The sequence below is a fragment of the Myotis daubentonii genome, chromosome X, assembly GCF_963259705.1.
Source record: "Myotis daubentonii chromosome X, mMyoDau2.1, whole genome shotgun sequence".
NCBI classification, from domain to species: Eukaryota; Metazoa; Chordata; class Mammalia; order Chiroptera; family Vespertilionidae; genus Myotis; species Myotis daubentonii.
Window position 1 is genome coordinate 119,431,483 of NC_081861.1, and position 20,059 is coordinate 119,451,541.

The 20,059-nt window shown below is 37.8% G+C and overlaps 1 protein-coding gene across 1 annotated transcript in view; it reads right to left on the reverse strand.

Moving 5' to 3' along the window:
* IL1RAPL1 (interleukin 1 receptor accessory protein like 1) overlaps positions 1–20,059 on the reverse strand; it is a 745,385-nt gene that overhangs the window by 346,098 nt on the left and 379,228 nt on the right. Inside the window, exon 4 of the mRNA XM_059678748.1 lies at positions 3,191–3,265. Within this exon, the coding sequence (XP_059534731.1) occupies positions 3,191–3,265 (75 nt within the window). The remainder of the gene's footprint in view (positions 1–3,190; positions 3,266–20,059) is intronic.

Sequence of the window (20,059 nt, forward strand, 5' to 3'; positions counted from 1 at the left end):
AAGACAATGGTGTATGTCTTATGATTCCCTTAAGTGCAGCTGCCTGAAAGGACTAAGTCAGGATCACCTCCTGGACTGAACTTCAGAATTATACAGTGTGATTTCTGGGCCTTTTTCCCAAGAAAGTTCTGTCCATATATTTGCTGATGCCCGAAAGTTATTTAAAAGGGACAAAATTCTTTTTTTTCACATTAGAAGTAACACACAGATGCCACTTAAAAATAGAAATACTATTCTGTTACCACAGATTGATTGATATTCAAACTCACCCTTTTGCATATTTTATATGAATTTAGTTACTATTTTGTTTTTCCCTAAGTACTTTTCTTTTTTTGCCTTTTGCTGCTTACATTGGAAAATGATCACCATCTTTTGAGAAGGTGAAGGAATTGGAAGAAAAGGAGGATACAAGGTATGGAGAAAGAGAGAGCAAGCATGGCCAACAAATGGCAGAGAAAGGAGAATTTGGAAGTGAAGACAAATCCATGCATTTCATGACTTTATCAGTCATTATTCATGAGTTTTATATATTTTCGGACAAACTGGAGAACTGATGTATTTGCAATTACCAAGGTCAAGTGGATGTGTGTGTAATTTAGCCAGGATGCTCAAGTTAGGTCATCAGACATGTACCAACTAAACTTTGTGTAAGTTCTGATGATTGTTCTTATAACTCATATGGCAGTTGTTGTTGTTTTTTTTATCCTCTGAGGTCAAGGATGAGTCACTTTAGGGCAATTTGAGTCAGACTGCTTAGTGGTTGGCCAATAAACTTCATTTGGAGATTCTCACCTTCTCATAAGAGTAGGTACCCCTTTACAGGCTCCCTGCCACTATCTTTACTTCCACCCCATGATTCTTCACTATGTCCCCCTTTCTTATGATATGATATCACATTTTGAGCCTGTTGAAATATGTATCTTTTATAAGTCTGGAAAGAGCAAAATTAATTCTCCAAGGAGGTGAAAAATCAAAGTACTTACTGTAGAAAACAAATATATTTTAGGAATCTTGACTCTTTTCTGTCCTTAATATTATTTCTTAGTTTCACTTATTCTTTGTGATCATCTGTTTACCTACTCCAATACTATTGCAATAACAACATTTTAAAGGTATTATTTCAAATCAACTGTTACTCAAAAATCCAAGGATTAAGGTTATTTTATCTTAGGCACTGAGAACTAGAATCAGGAAATAAAACAAAATAAAAGTTGTATGATGGAATCCAAATTCCAAGTTGATATCTCAAGTTTAATTGGTGTTTAAAGAGAAGTCATGTTCCTTTTGGCAGTGACAATAAAGGAATTAGAGTATTTCCTGAAGCATTTTGATGAGAGCCGTGCCCATGTTTCTTCAAATGAATGTAGTTAACCCTTCACATTCGCATAATTATTTTCATAAATTTAAATTTATTTGATTAGTTATTGTGCAAGAAAAAGTAATTTTTAAATGGAAAGCTTTACAAATTATTTATTTCATCTTGTAAAACATTTTAGTAGGAAGAAGAGAACAATCTGATTTATTGCAATTTCAGGGAAAATATAAGGAAACCCAATGGGCAGGCATCAATCATGAAATTATTTTAATTATACTGCCAAGTAAAGATATACAATTAATTTCATTTTCACTATGTTCATTACCGACAACTGGTACCACAAACAATTCATTTTGGGCTCAATATTTTATAATTTTTAATTAATCCTTAGAAGTACATCTTCCTAGGAGTTAGTAAAGAGTCTGCATGAGCATGGTCACTTATGATAATTTATATTTCAAAATATTTTTAGAAGGTAACTATCAAATCTAATACTAGTATACCTCAATACACCATAGCATGAGTAAAGAGTGCGATACAATTTTAAACTATTTGCTTGTTTCATATCTAGTTTAACTTTAATGCTGCTTGTAATCTTCTATTTCAAAATAAAGATAATTATAATATATTTGCATGTATATGACATTAATTCAAAGGTTTGAGTTTTCCATCAAAGAAGCATATTAATACCATGACTTGTATAAATCCCACACATCTTCTTTCCTCAATGTTAGTAAATATATGTATTTCAAATATTATAAATCCAATGACTAAAATAATTATACAAGTTCTAAAACAATCATCATATCTTTTTGCACTATTACTTTGGATAAGCTATTGGTAAAGATTATATCTGTAATCTTCATTTTGAAGATGACTTACAATTTTAATCCAAATTCTAACTCCAAAAACAAAAATAACATTAGTAACTTTAAGAGATAGGCTATCAATTCCTTTTTAGTTGTATACAATAAATGGATTTCCACTCTCAAGGGCTAATGTAAGAAAAAAATTCCTTAACAAAGAAGAATGTATGGTTAAATTCACACTTTTGCTAATCCTATATATCAAACCACCAAAAAAATAATTTTCTCTTAATGTTGATGATATAGGCATGCATACTATATTTCAAATATAAATATAAACTTAAATAATATCATTAAATGTGCTACACATATTTATAATTAAGATGGGAAAGTTTTCATAATTTGGTATAACTGCATATAGCTCAACCAGACTCAGAAATTCTAGACAAAAATCTAAGGTAATTATGTTAGTATTTTGATTTGTGGACAACTGGATATATTTATCAAATCATAAACTGTCAATGTCCTTATGTCTTGTCCCAAGCCTATTAATCCTTTAACCAAAAGCCACTTGCTCATATTTTATTAATATATTATCCATAACTTAACTAGCATAGTGTCCATTATATTTGACTAACTAAAATTTATTTTAACTCTAATGGTAACATTTATTTTTACAAATCTATACCTTTTCCCTCAATTTTCAAAAACTGTATTTTAGTGCAATAATAGGTAAGTCAAATAGTTCCATGTCGCCTGCTTTAAAAACAATTCAAGCTTTATAAAGTGACAATATAACACCATCAGTAAAACCCTCAGCCCATCTCATTTCCCCATGGCCATCTAAATGACACATCACATGATATTTTACATACATATATCCAGTTTGGTCTTAATGGATGTGCTGTAGAGGATGGTATGGTCCATGTTTGTTGTTATTTTCTAATTTTGCTCCCTTTAAATATACATGGGATTAGCTCAGCGTGCTACGTCGGGTTATGATATAGGTTTATTGACTGTCATAATGTATTGAGAAAAGTGTAATAATTGGAATTAAGGAATTACTCACCCAGCTGAGCCTCCTGAATGGTCAGTTTACTTTCCATAGGATACAAAAGCTTGGGTGGCTTATCAGTCAGAGGAGCTGAAAAACAATAATAATAATACTGACTATAGTTATGCTACATGAACTGAAGGAGAGAACACAGTTTATTTTCTTAAATAATTTTCATTCTCAGAATAGTGTGTCAAAGCATTCTACCACATGATGACTTACATATTTCAGGGAGTGCCTTTGAACTAAAGAGCTATTAGATTGTATGTGAGTCAAATATAACACTTCTAAATTGACAATCACATGAGACTATTTAAGTACTGAGTAATGACTGGTCAGTCTTTAAGAACATATGACTTTGTTTCACCAAATCTTTTCAATTTTCAATTCAGTATTTTCCCCTTTTTAAAGCATATCTTACATTTACTGTGTTAATATATATATATATATATATATATACACACACACACACACACACACACACACACACACACACACACACACATATATATATAATCAGGAGGCATTTCAATGATTTCTGTTCACATAAAGTATCCTCATTATTCTTAATCAAAATCCTTAGTTTTCATACCCTGGATCATACTGCCTCAAACACATTCCTTAGTAATTAGATTTAGTATTTTTTACGCATATACTCTATAAATAGGGTAGCAATGTAGTATTAAATTAGTACTAGTACAAGCTGCATAATCAAGCATGCATACAAGTATTCACCAAGATCATATTTGAAAAGATATTTCCCATTTAGTCAAAATCTCTTATTACCATGATCTATTACATTTTATAGTATCTATTAATAATTTGTATGAAATTCTCTCTTTGAATTTTAAGTTTCCATACATTTATATTCTGTGTGTTCATCAATTCATAAATTATCAACCTACAGATCTAATAGTTTACTATTGAGCACCTTGAAGACAGGTTTCCCAATGAATACTGCATTCCTAGCTAAACTAGACTATTTGGACTTCAGACAAATATCCAGTTCTCCTTCATTAAGCCTCCATCCCCACCTTAGCAGATTGAATTGCCCAGGTTTCTTGAAATCTGTCATTGCCACTTCCAACTCTAGCAAGTACAGAAATGATCAATTTAGGGATGCTGAGCTAAATGTTTCTATTTTGAGAGCTTTCTTCCTTCCTTTCCAGGACATGCCAGTTTGGTTGATAACTGGAAGGCTGATATAGTCAGCAGTGCCAGGAGTTGGCCACATGTCCTCATTATCAGAGGATTCAAGAATTCAATGTGCTTCAGCAACACATCCCCATTTCTCTTTAACAGAAAACACAAGGTGAGTTTTAATAGTCCCTGTTTGGGAGACCAACCATACATAAGATCAATTGCCATTGTTCATAACTAATTGAATGTATTATTCATTCATTTTAGCTAATATTTAACACAGAGATGGAGATGAAAGGGAAGGCAAAGTTGGATCAATAGGATATCAACTGCTGTGAAATTCATGTCAAAGATTTAACATCATAATGATTAAGCTTAAATAGTCTTATTTCTTACCTACGGTGATCTTAACAGATTTTTATTCTCCTACCAGCCAAATAAGTAGCTTATTCACTAAATGTTGGTAAAATAGTTCACCATTAATAAGTCAAAAAGCCACATTCCTTTGGCTCTGGTTATTAAATTTTTTCAGTGAACTACAAAAGTAACTCTGGTATCAAAATAGCAGGCTTATTCACTAAATTAACTTGGTTCATATAATCTTGTGATTATGCAGTGACAAGAAGGCGACTCAACAGTTTGTTATAGAAAGCAGCTAAAAGAAATATTCCTGTTCACACTCACCCATCACTAATTTATAGTATGAGAAAAGATCTGTAGAAAAGGATAATAAAATCTTTATGGAACACATTCATTCAAAAGTATAAAATGCTTATGTGCTTCTCCACCCAACCCACCACCCACGCACATGACATATGTTATAGCCTTAAGACCTTTCATATTACTCTCATGCGGCAACTCCAAGTAGCATAGGAATTGTAGAATGTTGTAACCAGAGAAAATTGTATGCATATTAAGTTTTCTAATTTTAAAACTAGAGGCCCAGTGCACAAAATTCGTGCACTCGGTGGTGGTGGGGGCCCTCAGCCCAGCTTGCGCCCTCTTGCAGTCTGGAAGCCCTCCGGGAGCCCTTGGGGGATGTCCGACTGACAGCTCAGGCCCCTTCCCTGTGAGTCTGGCTTCTGGCTGAGCGGTGTTCCCCCTGTGGGAGTGCACTGACCACCAAGGGGCAGCTCCTGCATTGAGCATCTGCCCCTTGGTGGTCATTGCACCTCATGGCGACTGGTCAACTGGTCAACTATCTGCCCCCTGGTGGTCAGGGCACATCATAGTGAGTGGTTGAGCAGCCTTAGCATATATTACACTTTGATTGGTTGAACAGATGAGCGGACTACTGGACGACCTGACACTTAGCATATTAGGCTTTTATTATATAGGATGTGTTCCTTAAAGCCCTGATATCCACAGTGACACTCTGGGCAGATGAAGTGAAGATAGAGATAAGAGGCACCCCAGCAGGGACCTTCACCGTGAAGGGGGTGTGGCCAGCCTGAAAACAGTCATCAGCCCCTCACCCAGGCTGGCCACACCCCCATGGGGTGAGGGTCCCCGCTGAAGGGCTTGGCCAGCCTGCAAACAACCCTCAACCCCTCACTCAGGCTGGCCAGGCACCCCAGCGGGACCCCCACCCTTCTGGGACACCCTTCAGGGCAAACCAGCCGGCCCCCACCCGTGCACCAGGCCTCTATTTATACTAATAAAAGGGTAATATGCTAATTAGACTGGGAGACCTTCCAGGAGACCTTCCAGACGTTCTTCTGGACAAAACCATGGTGGTGGGGTTGAGGTAGAGGCGGTTAGAGGCCAAGAGGGGTGGGCAGTTGTGGATGATCAGGCCAGGATGGGATGGCAGTTGTGGGTGATCAGGCTGATGGGGGGCGGGACCGTTGGGGGTACGCAGACCAGCAGGGGGGCCAGTTGGGGGCAAGCAGGCCATTAGTGGGGGTCAGTTGGAGGTGATCAGGACAGTGGGGGGGCAATTTGGAGTGAGCAGGCTAGCAGGGGGGGCAGTTGGGGGTGAGCAGGTCAGCAGGGTGGGCAGTTGGGGGTGAGCACACCAGCACGGGAGGCAGTGGGGGTGATCAGGCTGGCAGGGGGGGCATTTGGGGGCAAGCAGGCCGGTGGTGGGGGGCAGTTGGGTGCAAGCAGGCCAGCAGGCAGAGTGGTTAGGGGCAATCAGGCAGGCAGGCAGGTGAGTGGTTAGGAACCAGCAGTCCCGGATTGTGAGAGGGATGTCCGACTGCCGGTTTAGGCCTGATCCCTGTAAACCGGCAGTAGGTCATCCTTCGAGGGGTCCCAGATTGGAGAGGGTGCAGGCCAGGCTGAGGGATACCCCCCCCAATGCACAAATTTTGTGCACCGGGCCATTAGTATATATATAAAAGCCTAAATGACCGGCCAACCGGTCGACTGTCTGGTAGCTTATGACGCACACTGACCACCAGGGGGCAAACGTTCAATGCAGGAGCGGAAACCACAGGCATGGAAACATGGAACAGACTGATGAATCTCAGAGGGAAGGGGGGAGGGGGGAGGGCGGGAAGAGATTAACCAAAGATCTTAATATGCATACTAGAGGCCTGGTACAATCCATGTACCCGTGGGGTCTCTCGGCCTGGACTGCAGGGATCAGGCCAAAAGCAGCTCTCTGACATCCCCCAAGGGGTCTCAGATTACGAGAGTATGCAGGCCAGGCCCAGGGACCACACCAGTGCATGAATCTGTGCACTGGGTCTCTAGTAAAAAAAATAAAATCCTGCCAATTGTGACAATATGAATAAACCTCAAAGATATTATGCTAAGTAAAATAAGTCAGACAGAGAAAGAAAAATACCACATGATTTCATTAATATGTGAAGTTTTTTTAAAAAATTAAAACAAATGAACAAAAAAAAGAGACTCATAAAAACAAAACAACCTTTGGTTGCCAGAGGGGAGGAGGGCGGAGAGATGGGTGAAGAGGGGAAGGGAAATATAGTCAATAATATTGTGATAACTTTGCATGGTGACAGATGGTTATTAAATTTATGTAGTGATCACATCATAAGATATATAAATATCAAACTACTATGTTGTAACCAATGTCACCTAAATAAATTTAATAATAAAAATATATATAAACTACTATGTTGTACTGCTGAACCTAACATAATATTGTATTCAACTATACTTGAATAAAAAATTAAAAAGATCAATTCAACTGATGTGTAGTGAACACTATAATGTGCTAGGCATTGTGATGGGGGTTTGAATAGCTTGGTTTCTGCCCTTATGCCCTATTTAAAGTGGTCAAATTAATAATAATACTAAAAAACAGGAAATATGCTATACATATTCAACTCCCTTGTTTTAGAGATCAAGAATTTGAGATGCAACTAGAACAACTGGCTGGTCAAAGGTAACAGAGAAAATTCAAGCTAGAGGCCTTGTTAGATCTTTGCCTCCCAATTCTTTGTTACCTATTCTCTGAAAATTCTGTCAAGTAACTACTATAGCACTTAGCAATCTGTTAGGAGGGAAAAAACATTTAACTAAGTAACCATAACGTATTGAAGAGTATACTTACTGTGCAATATATCATCTACAAATGTCACGTTTTGATATGCTATGGCGGGGATCAGTTAGGTATGTTTCTTGTATGATTCACCTGTGTTTGATAAAAGGGAAAGGAAACTCGCAGATAGCATGACAGCTGAACTACAGATCTGACACACTGACAAAATGACTGAAAGGCGGTGACCACTAAAGCTAAGATGTAGCTCAGCTCTATAGTCAATTGAGGATAAGAAATTTTGCTGCCACAATGTAAAGAGCATGTGCTGAATTATCCATTATTTGAGTGTTTCTGACACTTTATGGTGTTTAATAAATATGAGTTGAATCAAACTTACAGGTAACAACTGGAAAACAAATACAAAAATGGTAATAACCAAAGTCAACACACAAACATACAAACACAAAGCCCTCTTTATTTTCTTCACCAGAGGCTCAGTGCACAAAATTCATGCACTGGGGTGGGGGGAGGGGGGCTCAGCCGGGCCTGTGATCTCTCTCAGTCCAGGACTCCTCAGGAGATGTCCACCTGCCTGCTTAGGCCTGATCCCTGGGACTCAGACATCCCTCTTGTAGTCCAGGGATCTTGCAGTCCAGGACCCTTCACTCCTTACCACCCGCCTGCCGCAGAGGTAGAAGAAGCTCCCAACACCGCCACTGTGCCTGCCAGCCATGAGCCTGACTTCTGGATGAGCGGGTGGGGCAGGGGGAGCACCATTCAACCAGAAGCCTGGCGCACTGCTCCTTTGCGCTGGCCCTGGCCCCCACCTACTGGTGGAGGGGGGCTGATCTGGGGCTGGGCCAGCCAGGGGAGGGACCGTGGGAGGTTGAGGTGTCAGGATGCCACCCCATCCTGCCTCTGTGGAGGTGCCAGGACCATGCCACCCTCTCTCCTGTCACACCTGTGGCTGCTTCTGTTGGAAGGCGCAGAGTAGGGACCAGGACTGTGCAGCCCCCTCTCCCCCTGCCTTTGTGGAAGGGGATGTGCTGGGACTGCCATGGCTGGCCTGGTGATGCAGGTTCACTGGCCCCCCCCCTGTCCATGGGTCATTCCAGAAGGTCATTCCGGAAGGTCATTCTGCCATCCAGTCTAATTAGCATATTAGCTCTTTATTATATAGGATGGGCAAAGGTGGATCTGGAAGGAAATTCAAACAAATGACTTAAAAAAAAATAGCATCAGACCATGATGAGACCAACTGACATTTTATAGTCAAAGAAAACACCACCACACTTCCTCTCCCTCTCCCTCCCCCTCTCCCTCTCCCTCTCCTGCACACACAAAAACAGAGACACACATAGATACTGACTGATTAAACTGAAATCATTTAAAAACTAAAGAAAATCCAACAGTAGTGACATGGAGCACAGGTTGGTTTTAAATCCTGATCTTGTTTTTATCCTAACAAGGGAAAAACACAATCATGATAGAGATGTTTCTCTTGCAAAGTATGTTAAAATAATTCTATGTACCCACCAACAAAAGCATTTTACAAGCTCTCACTTTATTCTTCAGAACATCCTATTGACAACATTATAGCTGATATCGTTTTTTTTTATTGTTTAAGGTATTACAAATAGTAGTACATATGTCACTCTCACTTTATTCTTCAGAACATCTTATTGACAACATTAAAGCTGATATAGTTTTTTTATTGTTTAAGGCAGTGATGGCGAACCTTTTGAGCTCAGCATGTCAGCATTTTGAAAAACCCTAACTTAACTCTGGTGCCATGTCACACATAGAAATTTTTTGAGATTTGCAACCATAGTAAAACAAAGACTTATATTTTTGATATTTATTTTATCTATTTAAATGCCATTTAAAAAAGAAAAATCAACCAAAAAAATGAGTTCGCGTGTCACCTCTGACATGCGTGTCATAGGTTCGCCATCACCGGTTCAAGGTATTATAAATAGTAGTACATATGTCTCTCTTTTTTTTTCCCCCACTGACCTCACCCCGACCTCCCCTACCCCCTTGCACCTGCCCTCGTCCTCTCGGTTTGGGGGGTAAGAGATCAATCAAAGCTGATATGGTTATTTAAAGTAAAATCAGACCTTTCTTACAGAGTTACTAATATAGCCCAATTGACAAAACTGTTCTGCAGAGGAAAAGGGGGATTTCAAGGACATTTGTTTTGCTTACCAGCTGCCAGTTAGAGAAACATCTAGAAGTGGGTATACATGCAGTTGTGTATAGGACTGATTACTTTTTACAATATATTTTTATTGATTTCAGAGAGGAAGGGGGAGAGAGATAGAGATAGAGAGAGATAGAAGCATCAATGATGAGAGGGAATCATTGATTGGCTGCCTCCTGCATGTCCCACACTGGGGATTAAGCCTGTAACCCGGGCATGTACCCTGACCACAGAATCAAACTGTGACCTCCTGATTCATAGGTCGACACTCAACCACTGAGCCATGCCAGCTGGGTAGGACTGATTCTTTATGTGAAGGTTCCCCGACTAATCATAAAGGTATATAGTCTTTCCTTTTTCCCCCCATTCCAGGTACACTTAGGTTATAAAACTAAAAAATGGGATCCCACCTTCAAAAAAAAAAGTGACAACAGTCCAGGGTAATGGGGCCAGTAGCCTTGACATTTTCTAATGTTTTTAACAAGGAGAGAAATGTGAGATATTCAGAATGAAAATACATTTTTCTGTTGATCAATTACCCCTCTACAATTTAATGTTAGTCCCTTAAATACTAATTCCTCAAATACTATTGAGAATACTCAATGCTTCTTAGATACCTGTAGTCATCCCACCACAACATTTATTCTTTTAAAATCATTAATACCTTTCAAAAGATATTTTAAATATACTTTCTCTGCATTGTATCTTAGAAGTATTATATAGTAAAGAAAATCATACACTTAGCTTTCATGGAGATATGAGTGTAATATTTCTCAACTCTGCCTTATTGGTTTGGCAAGTAGTAGAAGTTATTCAAACTCTCAGGAGTTTAAAGTTTCAGTCTCCTTATATATAAAATGTGACATAAGTAGTTTTCCCTTATGGCTTGGTGTAAGGATTAAATAGGATAAGAGATTAAGTGCCTGGGTATAGTAAGTGAAAAATAAATCTGTTCTAATGATATCCATCAGAGTTTGGGACAATATCATTCAGCATTTTATGCAGCCTGATAAGAAAAATAGTGTTGCTCATAAAATAATGAACTGGATATTTAACTAAGAGTCCAAAGGCATTTAGCTCCTGAATTTAAGAATCATTAATATTTCCAACATTAGTTTCCACAGCAGGAGAACTGATCGATCTTCAAGAACACAATGAAATGAAAACATTTTGAAGATATTTAGATATATAAGCAATGTGCTGGGATTGTAAAGGACTTAAAGAGAAATAAAATACAGCTTTTAAAAACTCATAGAGTTTAAAACCTAGGTAATTATAACTCCACTAGAGGCCCAGTGCAAAAAATTCATGCACTCGGGGAGGGGGGCCCTCAGCCCGGCCTGAGCCCTCTTGCAAACCAGGAGCCAGCAGTCGGACATCCTTAGCACTGCAGCAGAGGCAGGAGAGGCTCCCGCCACCGCCACTGCGCTCACCAGCTGTGAGCCTGGCTTCTGTCTGAGTGGTGCTCTCCCTGTGGGAGCACACTGACCAACAGGGGGCAGCTCCTACATTGAGTGTCTGCCCCCTCGTGGTCAGTGCACATCATAGCAACTGGTCGTTCAGCCGTTCAGTTGATGTGCATATTAGCCTTTTATTATATGGGATAATTCGATTTCCAGAGCATTTTTGAAGTACTTACAAATAGTAAGCACTATATTAGAAGTAAAATGATAAATAAGACATGGAGTCTGACATATGACTATATAAAATAAAAGTATATATATATATATATATATATATATATAATGCATTGTGATGAGTGCTATACTCAGCAATAATTTATTTATGACCCATTGAAATCTACCAACTAAATCTCATCACAAAACAGTATTACTGAATTATTCAGTTGACAAAAAAACGTGCTTTGTGGCAATCCCACTAACACACTCCATTTTGTTTTGTTTTTTGTTTGTTTTATTTTGTTGCCTGTGTGTATTTTTAACTTAAATGAGTTGACAAACAACTGCCTATTTTCCTAGTTAATCAAGGGAATGTGGGATACACAGAGAGCTTCAATGACTCAGAATGGGATTTGAGCTCTGCTTTCTTTGGCCTGGAATGTTTGAACATTAATTTCTAATATTGGAGCATGGAGCTTGTGAGAGCTATAGCAAGCAGACACAATCTTATGGTCCTTTGGAGAAAAACTGAATGGACAGGATAAAACATCAACATATATTAAGCGAAGCCATTTTGGGGAAAAGGGCACTTTATTTTTCACTTATCTCTAATGCACTGGGATAGGCAAAGTTTTCTACATTCTGTTGCAAATAATTATAGTGACTCACAGAATAGTCATGGAGTCTCAGAAGGCTCAAAGAAAGAGGGGAGAGGCACAGCAACTGAGCAGAGAAATACAGAGAGAAGAACAGTTTATGAACAAATTAATATCATATATAAGATAACCTTGATCTGTATGAGTTTTGTCAAAGAGACAGAGCAAATGCTCCTAAGAACATAATGTTACTATATCTATCAAAATGCATGTATTCAGGAAAATCAACTAGCTTTAATGCTTACATTTTGTTCATATAGATTGGTGTTTGCTTATAGTATAAATAAAACAAACATGTTCACTCATTAAACAAATATTTTTAAAGCATGTCTTTGATGAGCAATTTTCTAGTTACTACAAAGTATAACAGAGAACCAGACAGACAAAATTCCTCCTCTCAGGGAGTCTGCATTTTAGAAAAGGTGATGGAAAATATACATGTAAATGACACATGCATAAAATAACATCAGGTGGCTATAAGTACACCCACCCCTCCTCACTGGCCTTCACCACACTATTATCTGTGTCCACGGGCTATGCATATATGTAGATAAGTTCCCCAGTTAATCTCTCCTGCCCCCACCCCCTACCCTGGCCTTTTCTCTGAGATCTGTCAGTCTGTTCCATGCTTCTATGTCTCTGGATCTATTTTGTTCATCAGTTTAGTTTGTTCATTATATTCCACATACGAGTGAGATCATGTGATACTTATATTTCTCTGACTGGCTTATTTCGCTTAGCATAATACTCTCCAGATTACTCCATGCTGTCTCAAATAGTAAGAGATCCTTATTTTTTATAGCTGCAAAGTATTCCATGGTGTAAATGTACCACAGCTTTTTTATCCACTCATGTACTAATGGGTACGAGGCTGTTTTCAGATCTTAGCTATTGTAAATTGTGCTGCCATGAACATAGGGGAGTATATATTCTTTCTGATTTGTGTTTAGGGTTTTTTTTTTTATTGTTTTATTGCTTAAAGTATTACAAAGGGTATTACATATGTGTCCTTTTTATTTTCCCCCCGGCCTTGAAAAGCCCCTGTTTAGGGTTTCTTAGGAATATTCCTAGAAGTGGGATCACTGGATCAAATGGCAGTTCCATAGTTATTTTTTGAGGGAACTCCATATTGCTTTCCATAATGGCTGTACCAGTCTGCATCCCCACCAGCAGTGAACTAGGGTCCCCTTTTCTCCACATGCTTGTCTTTTGTTGATTTGTTGATGATAACCATTCTGACAGGTGTGAGGTAATACCTCATTGTCATTTTAATTTGCATCTCTCTGATAATCAGTGACCTTGAGCATCTTCTATCTATAATAATAAAAGCATAATATGCTATTTATATCAGATGTCCTTTGAGATGAAGCTGGGGCTGTAAGGGAAGCCCAGGTCCCCAGTGCCAGAGGGAAGTCTGGGTTCCAGGTGTTAGAGGGAAGCTGGTGCCAGCAGCCAGGGGAAGGAAGGCCTACTCTTGCACAAATTTCGTGCATCAGGCCTCTAGTTTTTTTCATATGTCTCTTGGCCTTCTGTATGCCCACTTTGGAAAAGTGTCTATTTAGGTCCTTTGCCCATTTTTAAATGAGATTGCTTGTCTTCTTTTTGTTAAGTTGCATTAGTTCCTTATACATTTTGGAAATTAATCCCTCGTCAGAGGCATCATTGGCAAATATGTTCTACCATACAGTGGGCTCCCTTTTCATTTTGTTGATGGCTTCTTTTGCTTTGCAGAAGCTGTTTATTTTGATGTGGTTCCGTTGTTTATTTTCTCCTTCATTTCCCTTGTCCTAGGAGATGTATTACCAAACATATTGATGAGAGATATCTGAGGTTTTGCTGCCTATGGTTTCTTCTAAGATTTTTATGGTTTCACAGATTACATTTAAGTATTTCACCCATTTTTAGTTTATTCTTATGTATACTGTAAGTTGGTGGTCTAGTTTCATTTTTTTGCATGTAGCTGTCCAATTTTCCCAGCACCATTTATTGAAGAGACTGTCTTGACTCCATTGTATGCTCTTGCCTCCTTTGTTAAATATTAATTGAGCATAGTGGCTTAGGGTGATTTCTGAGTTCTCTGTTCTGTTTCATTGGTCTACCTATATGCCTGTTTGTGTGCCAGTATCAGGCTGTTTTAATTACAGTGGCTTTGTAGTATAGCTTGATATCTACTATTGTGATTCTTCCAACTTTATTCTTCTTTCTCAAGATTGCTGAGGCTATTCCGCGTCTTTTTTTGTTATATATATGTTTGGAGTCTTTGTTTGAGATCTGTGAATTATGCCATTGGGATTGCACTGAACCTATAGATTGCTTTGGGTAGTATGAATATTTTAATGATGTTAATATTATCAATCCATGAACACAGTATATTCTTATACTTGTTATATCTTCCTCTATCTCTTTTTTCACCATCCTGTTGTTTTCCAAGTACAGGTCTTTTATCTCCTTAGTTAAGTTTATTCCTAAGTATCTTAATTTTGTTGTTGCAATAGCAAATGGGATTGTTTTGTGTTTTTTTTAGTTTCTCTTTTTGAGAGTTCATTATTGGTGTATAGAAATGCCATCAATTCCTGGGTGTTAATTTTGTATCCTGCTATGTTGCCAAATTCATTTATTAAATCTAGTAATTTTTTTGTTGGAATCTTATCTGTGTACAATATCATGTTATCTGGGAATAATGGCAGTTTTACTTCCTCCTTTCTAATTTCGATAGCTTTTGTTTCTTCTTCTTGTCTGATCGCTGTGGCCAGAGCTTCTGGTACTATGTTGAATAAGTGTGGTGAAAGTGGACAACCCTGTGTTGTTCTAGTTCCTAGGGGAAATGGTTTTAGTTTTTGCCCATTGAGTATGATGTTGGCTGTAGGCTTCACATATATGTTTTTTTTTATTGTGTTGAGGTATGATCTCTCTATTTCCATTTTGCTAAGAGTTTTTATCAAAAAAAGGATGTTGCATTTTGTTGAATGATGTTTCTTTGTCAATTTATATGATGACTTAATATTTTTAAAACTTTTATTTTTTAAACTATTCCTACAGTGGATTTTGCATAAATGTTATGGGGATGAATTCTAACTGGCTGCATGACTGATTTCAAACATATAAATAAATTTGTTTGTAGTAAAAACAAAAACAAATGGCAAGATAGATGAAACAATACCTAATTATCTATATAAATAATGATGTACCCTAGGAAAAGCATGCTGATTGATATAATAGCTATAATCATATAGGTGAGCATGCCAGCTACTGTTTTCACTTTCATTGACAGGCAAGGAAAAATTAATGGTCACCAATTGGCTTCTAGGGCAACAATCAATTCCGAGAAATTGTGTGTCACACGAAGGAAAGTATCTCTTCCGTAGCAATCAGAAAGTAATAAACATTATCATGGCACATCATTTCTCTTTTTCTATTAATAGATAAAACCTCTTCAATAAATGAAAATGTCAAATCTCAGAGTATTTGGAAATGCTTATTAAAGACAAATTGTGGAATAGACAAAAGTTACCATGTTACTGCTGAAAGTCACAGATTTTTTAAAAATATATTTTATTGATTTTTTAAAGAGAGGAAGGGAGAGAGATAGAGAGTTAGAAACATCAATGAGAGAGAAACATCAACATTGATCAGCTGCCTCCTGCACACCCCCTACTGGAGATGTGCCTGCAACCAATGTACATGCCCCTGACCGGAATCGAACCTGGGACCCTTCAGTCCGCAGGTCGACGCTCTATCCACTGAGCCAAACCGGCTATGGCAAAGTCACAGATTTTTTTAAATACTCTACTTGGCTTGGAATATCACAGTAAGACATTGAACTTCCATAGTATTCTGTAATGTACTTTAATGGCCTTCCTGATTATATTGAGTTGGTTTCTTAATATTGTACTTTGAGAGAAAAGATATTTAAACTTCCTGGCTTTTTCTTCATGGTACAGAATCTTGTACATTTACTCACTGGTATGTCTCTTTGACAGTGGTTTTCAGTTGGGTTGCCACAGCTGGTGTGTAGGTGGGTGCTACCTGACAAGGGATGGTGCTTAACTACAATGCACAGGAAAGCCCCACAGAAGAATGATCTGGTCCCAGATTTCAATAGTGCTGAGGCTGAGAAACCCTGCCCTAAGATAACCATATATTAAAAGGGGCTTGGTTACCTGTATTTCAAGTCTTACATGGACAAAAGACTTCAATTTGAGGGTAGATTGAAACTTATTGAAAACATGGGGCTTGATGAAATGTTGGAGGATGCTGTCTTCTGGCTTATTGTAGAATGGACCACAGCCAGGAAGGAAGCCATGAGGTTCCATTAAATCTGTGTAGGTTTAGTACCCAGAAAGGTCAGGTATGACAGGTTGCAGGGGAGAGATGGGATGCCAAAATGAAAAGAATTAAATAAGAGTTCATATAAAGAATGAGTAACCTCTTCCTCCTTCCAAACACCCATAGGAAGAATAATCATCAGCAAGGCCTATTGCTCCCACCCGAACACCTAAAAAATAATAGGTTCTTCTCTAAAGACATAGAACAATGCATATAATTCAGAATAGCAGAGGCGTTCCTGAGCTGTAGAAGTAATTCTAATGCATTTAAAAACATTTAGCTGTTGAAATACTACGGAATTATTTTGTAACAAAATCTTCCTAATACTATTATACTTCAGCTAATATGGAAGTTGTTTTTAATCACTAAACACATCTTTACCAAAAGATGGTTGCCTAAAATTATTTTTTAGTAAGTGGCAGTAACTATTCAAAGGAGCTAGCCAGGAATTAAAAAGAAAGAAGCCCAAGTAATACCTCAATTTATCATTAAAATTTAACAAAGCACACTCTGCTTAATTTTATTCACAAACTATTATGTTGGCATGTTGTCAGTTGGAAACCTCAGCATAAATTTACAGCTTTTGAGACATAAGAACATAAATATAAGATCACAAATAAGCAGATGTATAGAAAAAATTAACACATCATATTTTGGCCTGTGTAGCTACATTATTATACTTAGCTATCAATTTCTTACAATAAAAAGATCTAGAACCTTCTCCCAAAATGAACAGCCAGTGAGGATTGAAGCCAAGATTAGAATCCACCTTGTCTGATTTTAATGGTCACGTGCTTCCGTTTCTGTAGTCTGCTTTTCAACATTTTGGATTTCTAATGTACTTTCTACTAGACACTTTGTTTTCTCTGGAATTTCTGATGATTTGGGGCAGGCAGGGGGAAACATTCTTTTGATGGGGTTTGGAAGCAGAGAGATGGAAAGGTCTGTAATTTTAATGGACTTCATTAGGACTAAACTATAGTAGACAATAGTGAATTTTTATTGTAGATTTTGTATATCTGCCATTGGCTGTCATAAGCAGAACCCTTTAATGATTGCAGGACTTGATGATGACATATAATTTGATGCTCTTATTATGACAGTGGACCCTCAAAAGTAAACATTTTAGAAATCCTATTAAAATTGTTACCAAAGATAAAATGAACGTCAATAAGGATGATTTCCATTGAAGTTCAAATTTTATGAATATAGACAATTTTTTAAAATTTTTGTAGTAATTGTATAAGATATTTGAAATGTACTTTAGAGTGACATTTTAAACAACCCAAATCCTGTAAAAAAATAATCACAAAATTATAGTCTTACTCCATTGCATTCTTCTAGATCAGTGGTTCTCAACCTTCTGGCCCTTTAAATACAGTTCCTCATGTTATGACCCAACCATAAAATTATTTTCGTTGCTACTTCATAACTGTAATGTTGCTACTGTTATGAATCGTAATGTAAATATCTGATATGCAGGATGGTCTTAGGAGACCCCAGTGAAAGGGTCGTTTGACCGCCAAATGGGTCATGACCCACAGGTTGAGAACCGCTGTTCTGGATGAATTAAATTTCATCAGTTGTCAGCTTCTTATGGAACAATAGATTGATCAAATATTGATATATTCAATTGCTGACTTGCTTTCACTTTCCTGACCTCTGTCAATGATGAGGCGGTAATAGGTGATAGCATCATTCCTTTGATATTCTATGACTCTAAGCAAACTTAACCCTAAAAGTCCAATATAATCTATATATATAAAAGCCTAATATGCTAAGTGTCTGACCGTTTGGTCGACCATTCGAACAGTCACTATGACACACACTGACCACCTGGGGGCAGATGCTCGGACTGGTAGGTTAGCTTGCTGCTGGGCTCTGGATGATTGGGACTGGGTGAGATGGACTGAACACACCCTAGAGCCCTCCTCTGGTCCCTCCCAGGCTGGCCAACCTCCCACGGTCCCTCCCCGGACTCTAAAATATTTCTTCTAATTTCCTTTCAATGTGCATGAATTAATGCACTGGGCTTCTAGTAGTAATATAAATACTGTGGTAAATTACAGGCTGACTGTAATATTTAATGACATTACTGCTTTAAGAAACATGCCTCCAAATAATTAGCCTCTCTCTCTTCCTCCCTCCCTTCCTTCTCTTCCTTTTTCTTCCCTTTTTTCTTTTTACCCTCCATCCCTCAAATCTTCCTTTCCCTCCTTCTTTTCTTTTTTAAATTTATCTTTATTGTTGAAAGTATTACAGATGTCCCCCGTTTTTCCCATTGAACCCCGCTACCACAGCCCCCCCTCCCAGGCCTTTACCATATTATTGTCTGTGTCCATTGGCTATGCATGTTGCCCTTTTTTAAAAAATATATTTTATTGATTTTTTACAGAGAGGAAGGGAGAGAGATAGAGAGTCAGAAACATCGATGAGAGATAAACATCGATCAGCTGCCTCCTGCATATCTCCCACTGGGGATGTGTCCACAACCTGGTACATGCCCTTGACCGGAATCGAACCCGGGACCCTTCAGTCCACAGGCCGATGCTCTATCCACTGAGCCAAACCGGTTTTGGCGTGTCCTTCTTTTCTTACTTCTCTCCCTTCACACCTCCATCTCTCCCTCCTTTCATTTCATACTTACTTCCCAAGTAATATATCTGGAAAACAAACTGAAGGAAAATAATTTTGTTTTCTCTGTTCTGCATACAGTGAAATAATAGAACTATAGATTTCCATTCATTCATTTATTCAACAAATGGAGAAGGTATAATTTACTTTCCTACATCATCGCATTTTCTTGCTTAGATTATTATAATTCATCTAAGTAACACTCTTGGGAATTATGTTTTCTACAGAAGTCATTTTATAAAAAATGATTATATAACAAATAATAGCCTCTTCCCCAAAAAGATTTTAAGCAGCTTCAACAAAGTTTAAAAGCTTACTAAAGAGTTCCCATGGAAGTATTCTATTGTTTCATAAAATGAAAGACTAACACAAGTCATTAAAAACGTGATTACTAACAAAAAAACCCCCACAAACAAACAAAAAGAAAAGCATGGCTATGAGTGATAAGATCAGGCACTCTTTAAATAAAACTTGCTATTCAAATCTAATTATGCTGTGAATGTTGTTATATTACTTTTGCTATAAATGCATAGCCAAGAGTAACTTGGCAACAAATGGTGGTTAGTCATTTTAAGAATTTTCTTTTCAGCACTTCAGGAACAAACTGAAAATTTGCTCTTAGTTGCATTAAACACCACTGATAGCCTCAAGAGAAAGGAAAAGAAAACAAAAGCCTGTTACAAACAACAATAGTAATGGGTACATGAAATTTCATTTGCTATTCTCTCTATTTTTGTGTCTATTATGCCTGAAATTGCCCAAGATAAAAATAGTTGGCTTTTTTACATCATGGATATGAAAGCTTCAGGCTTTGGTAAAATTTTTTGTGTTACATATAGTGTGAATATGTGC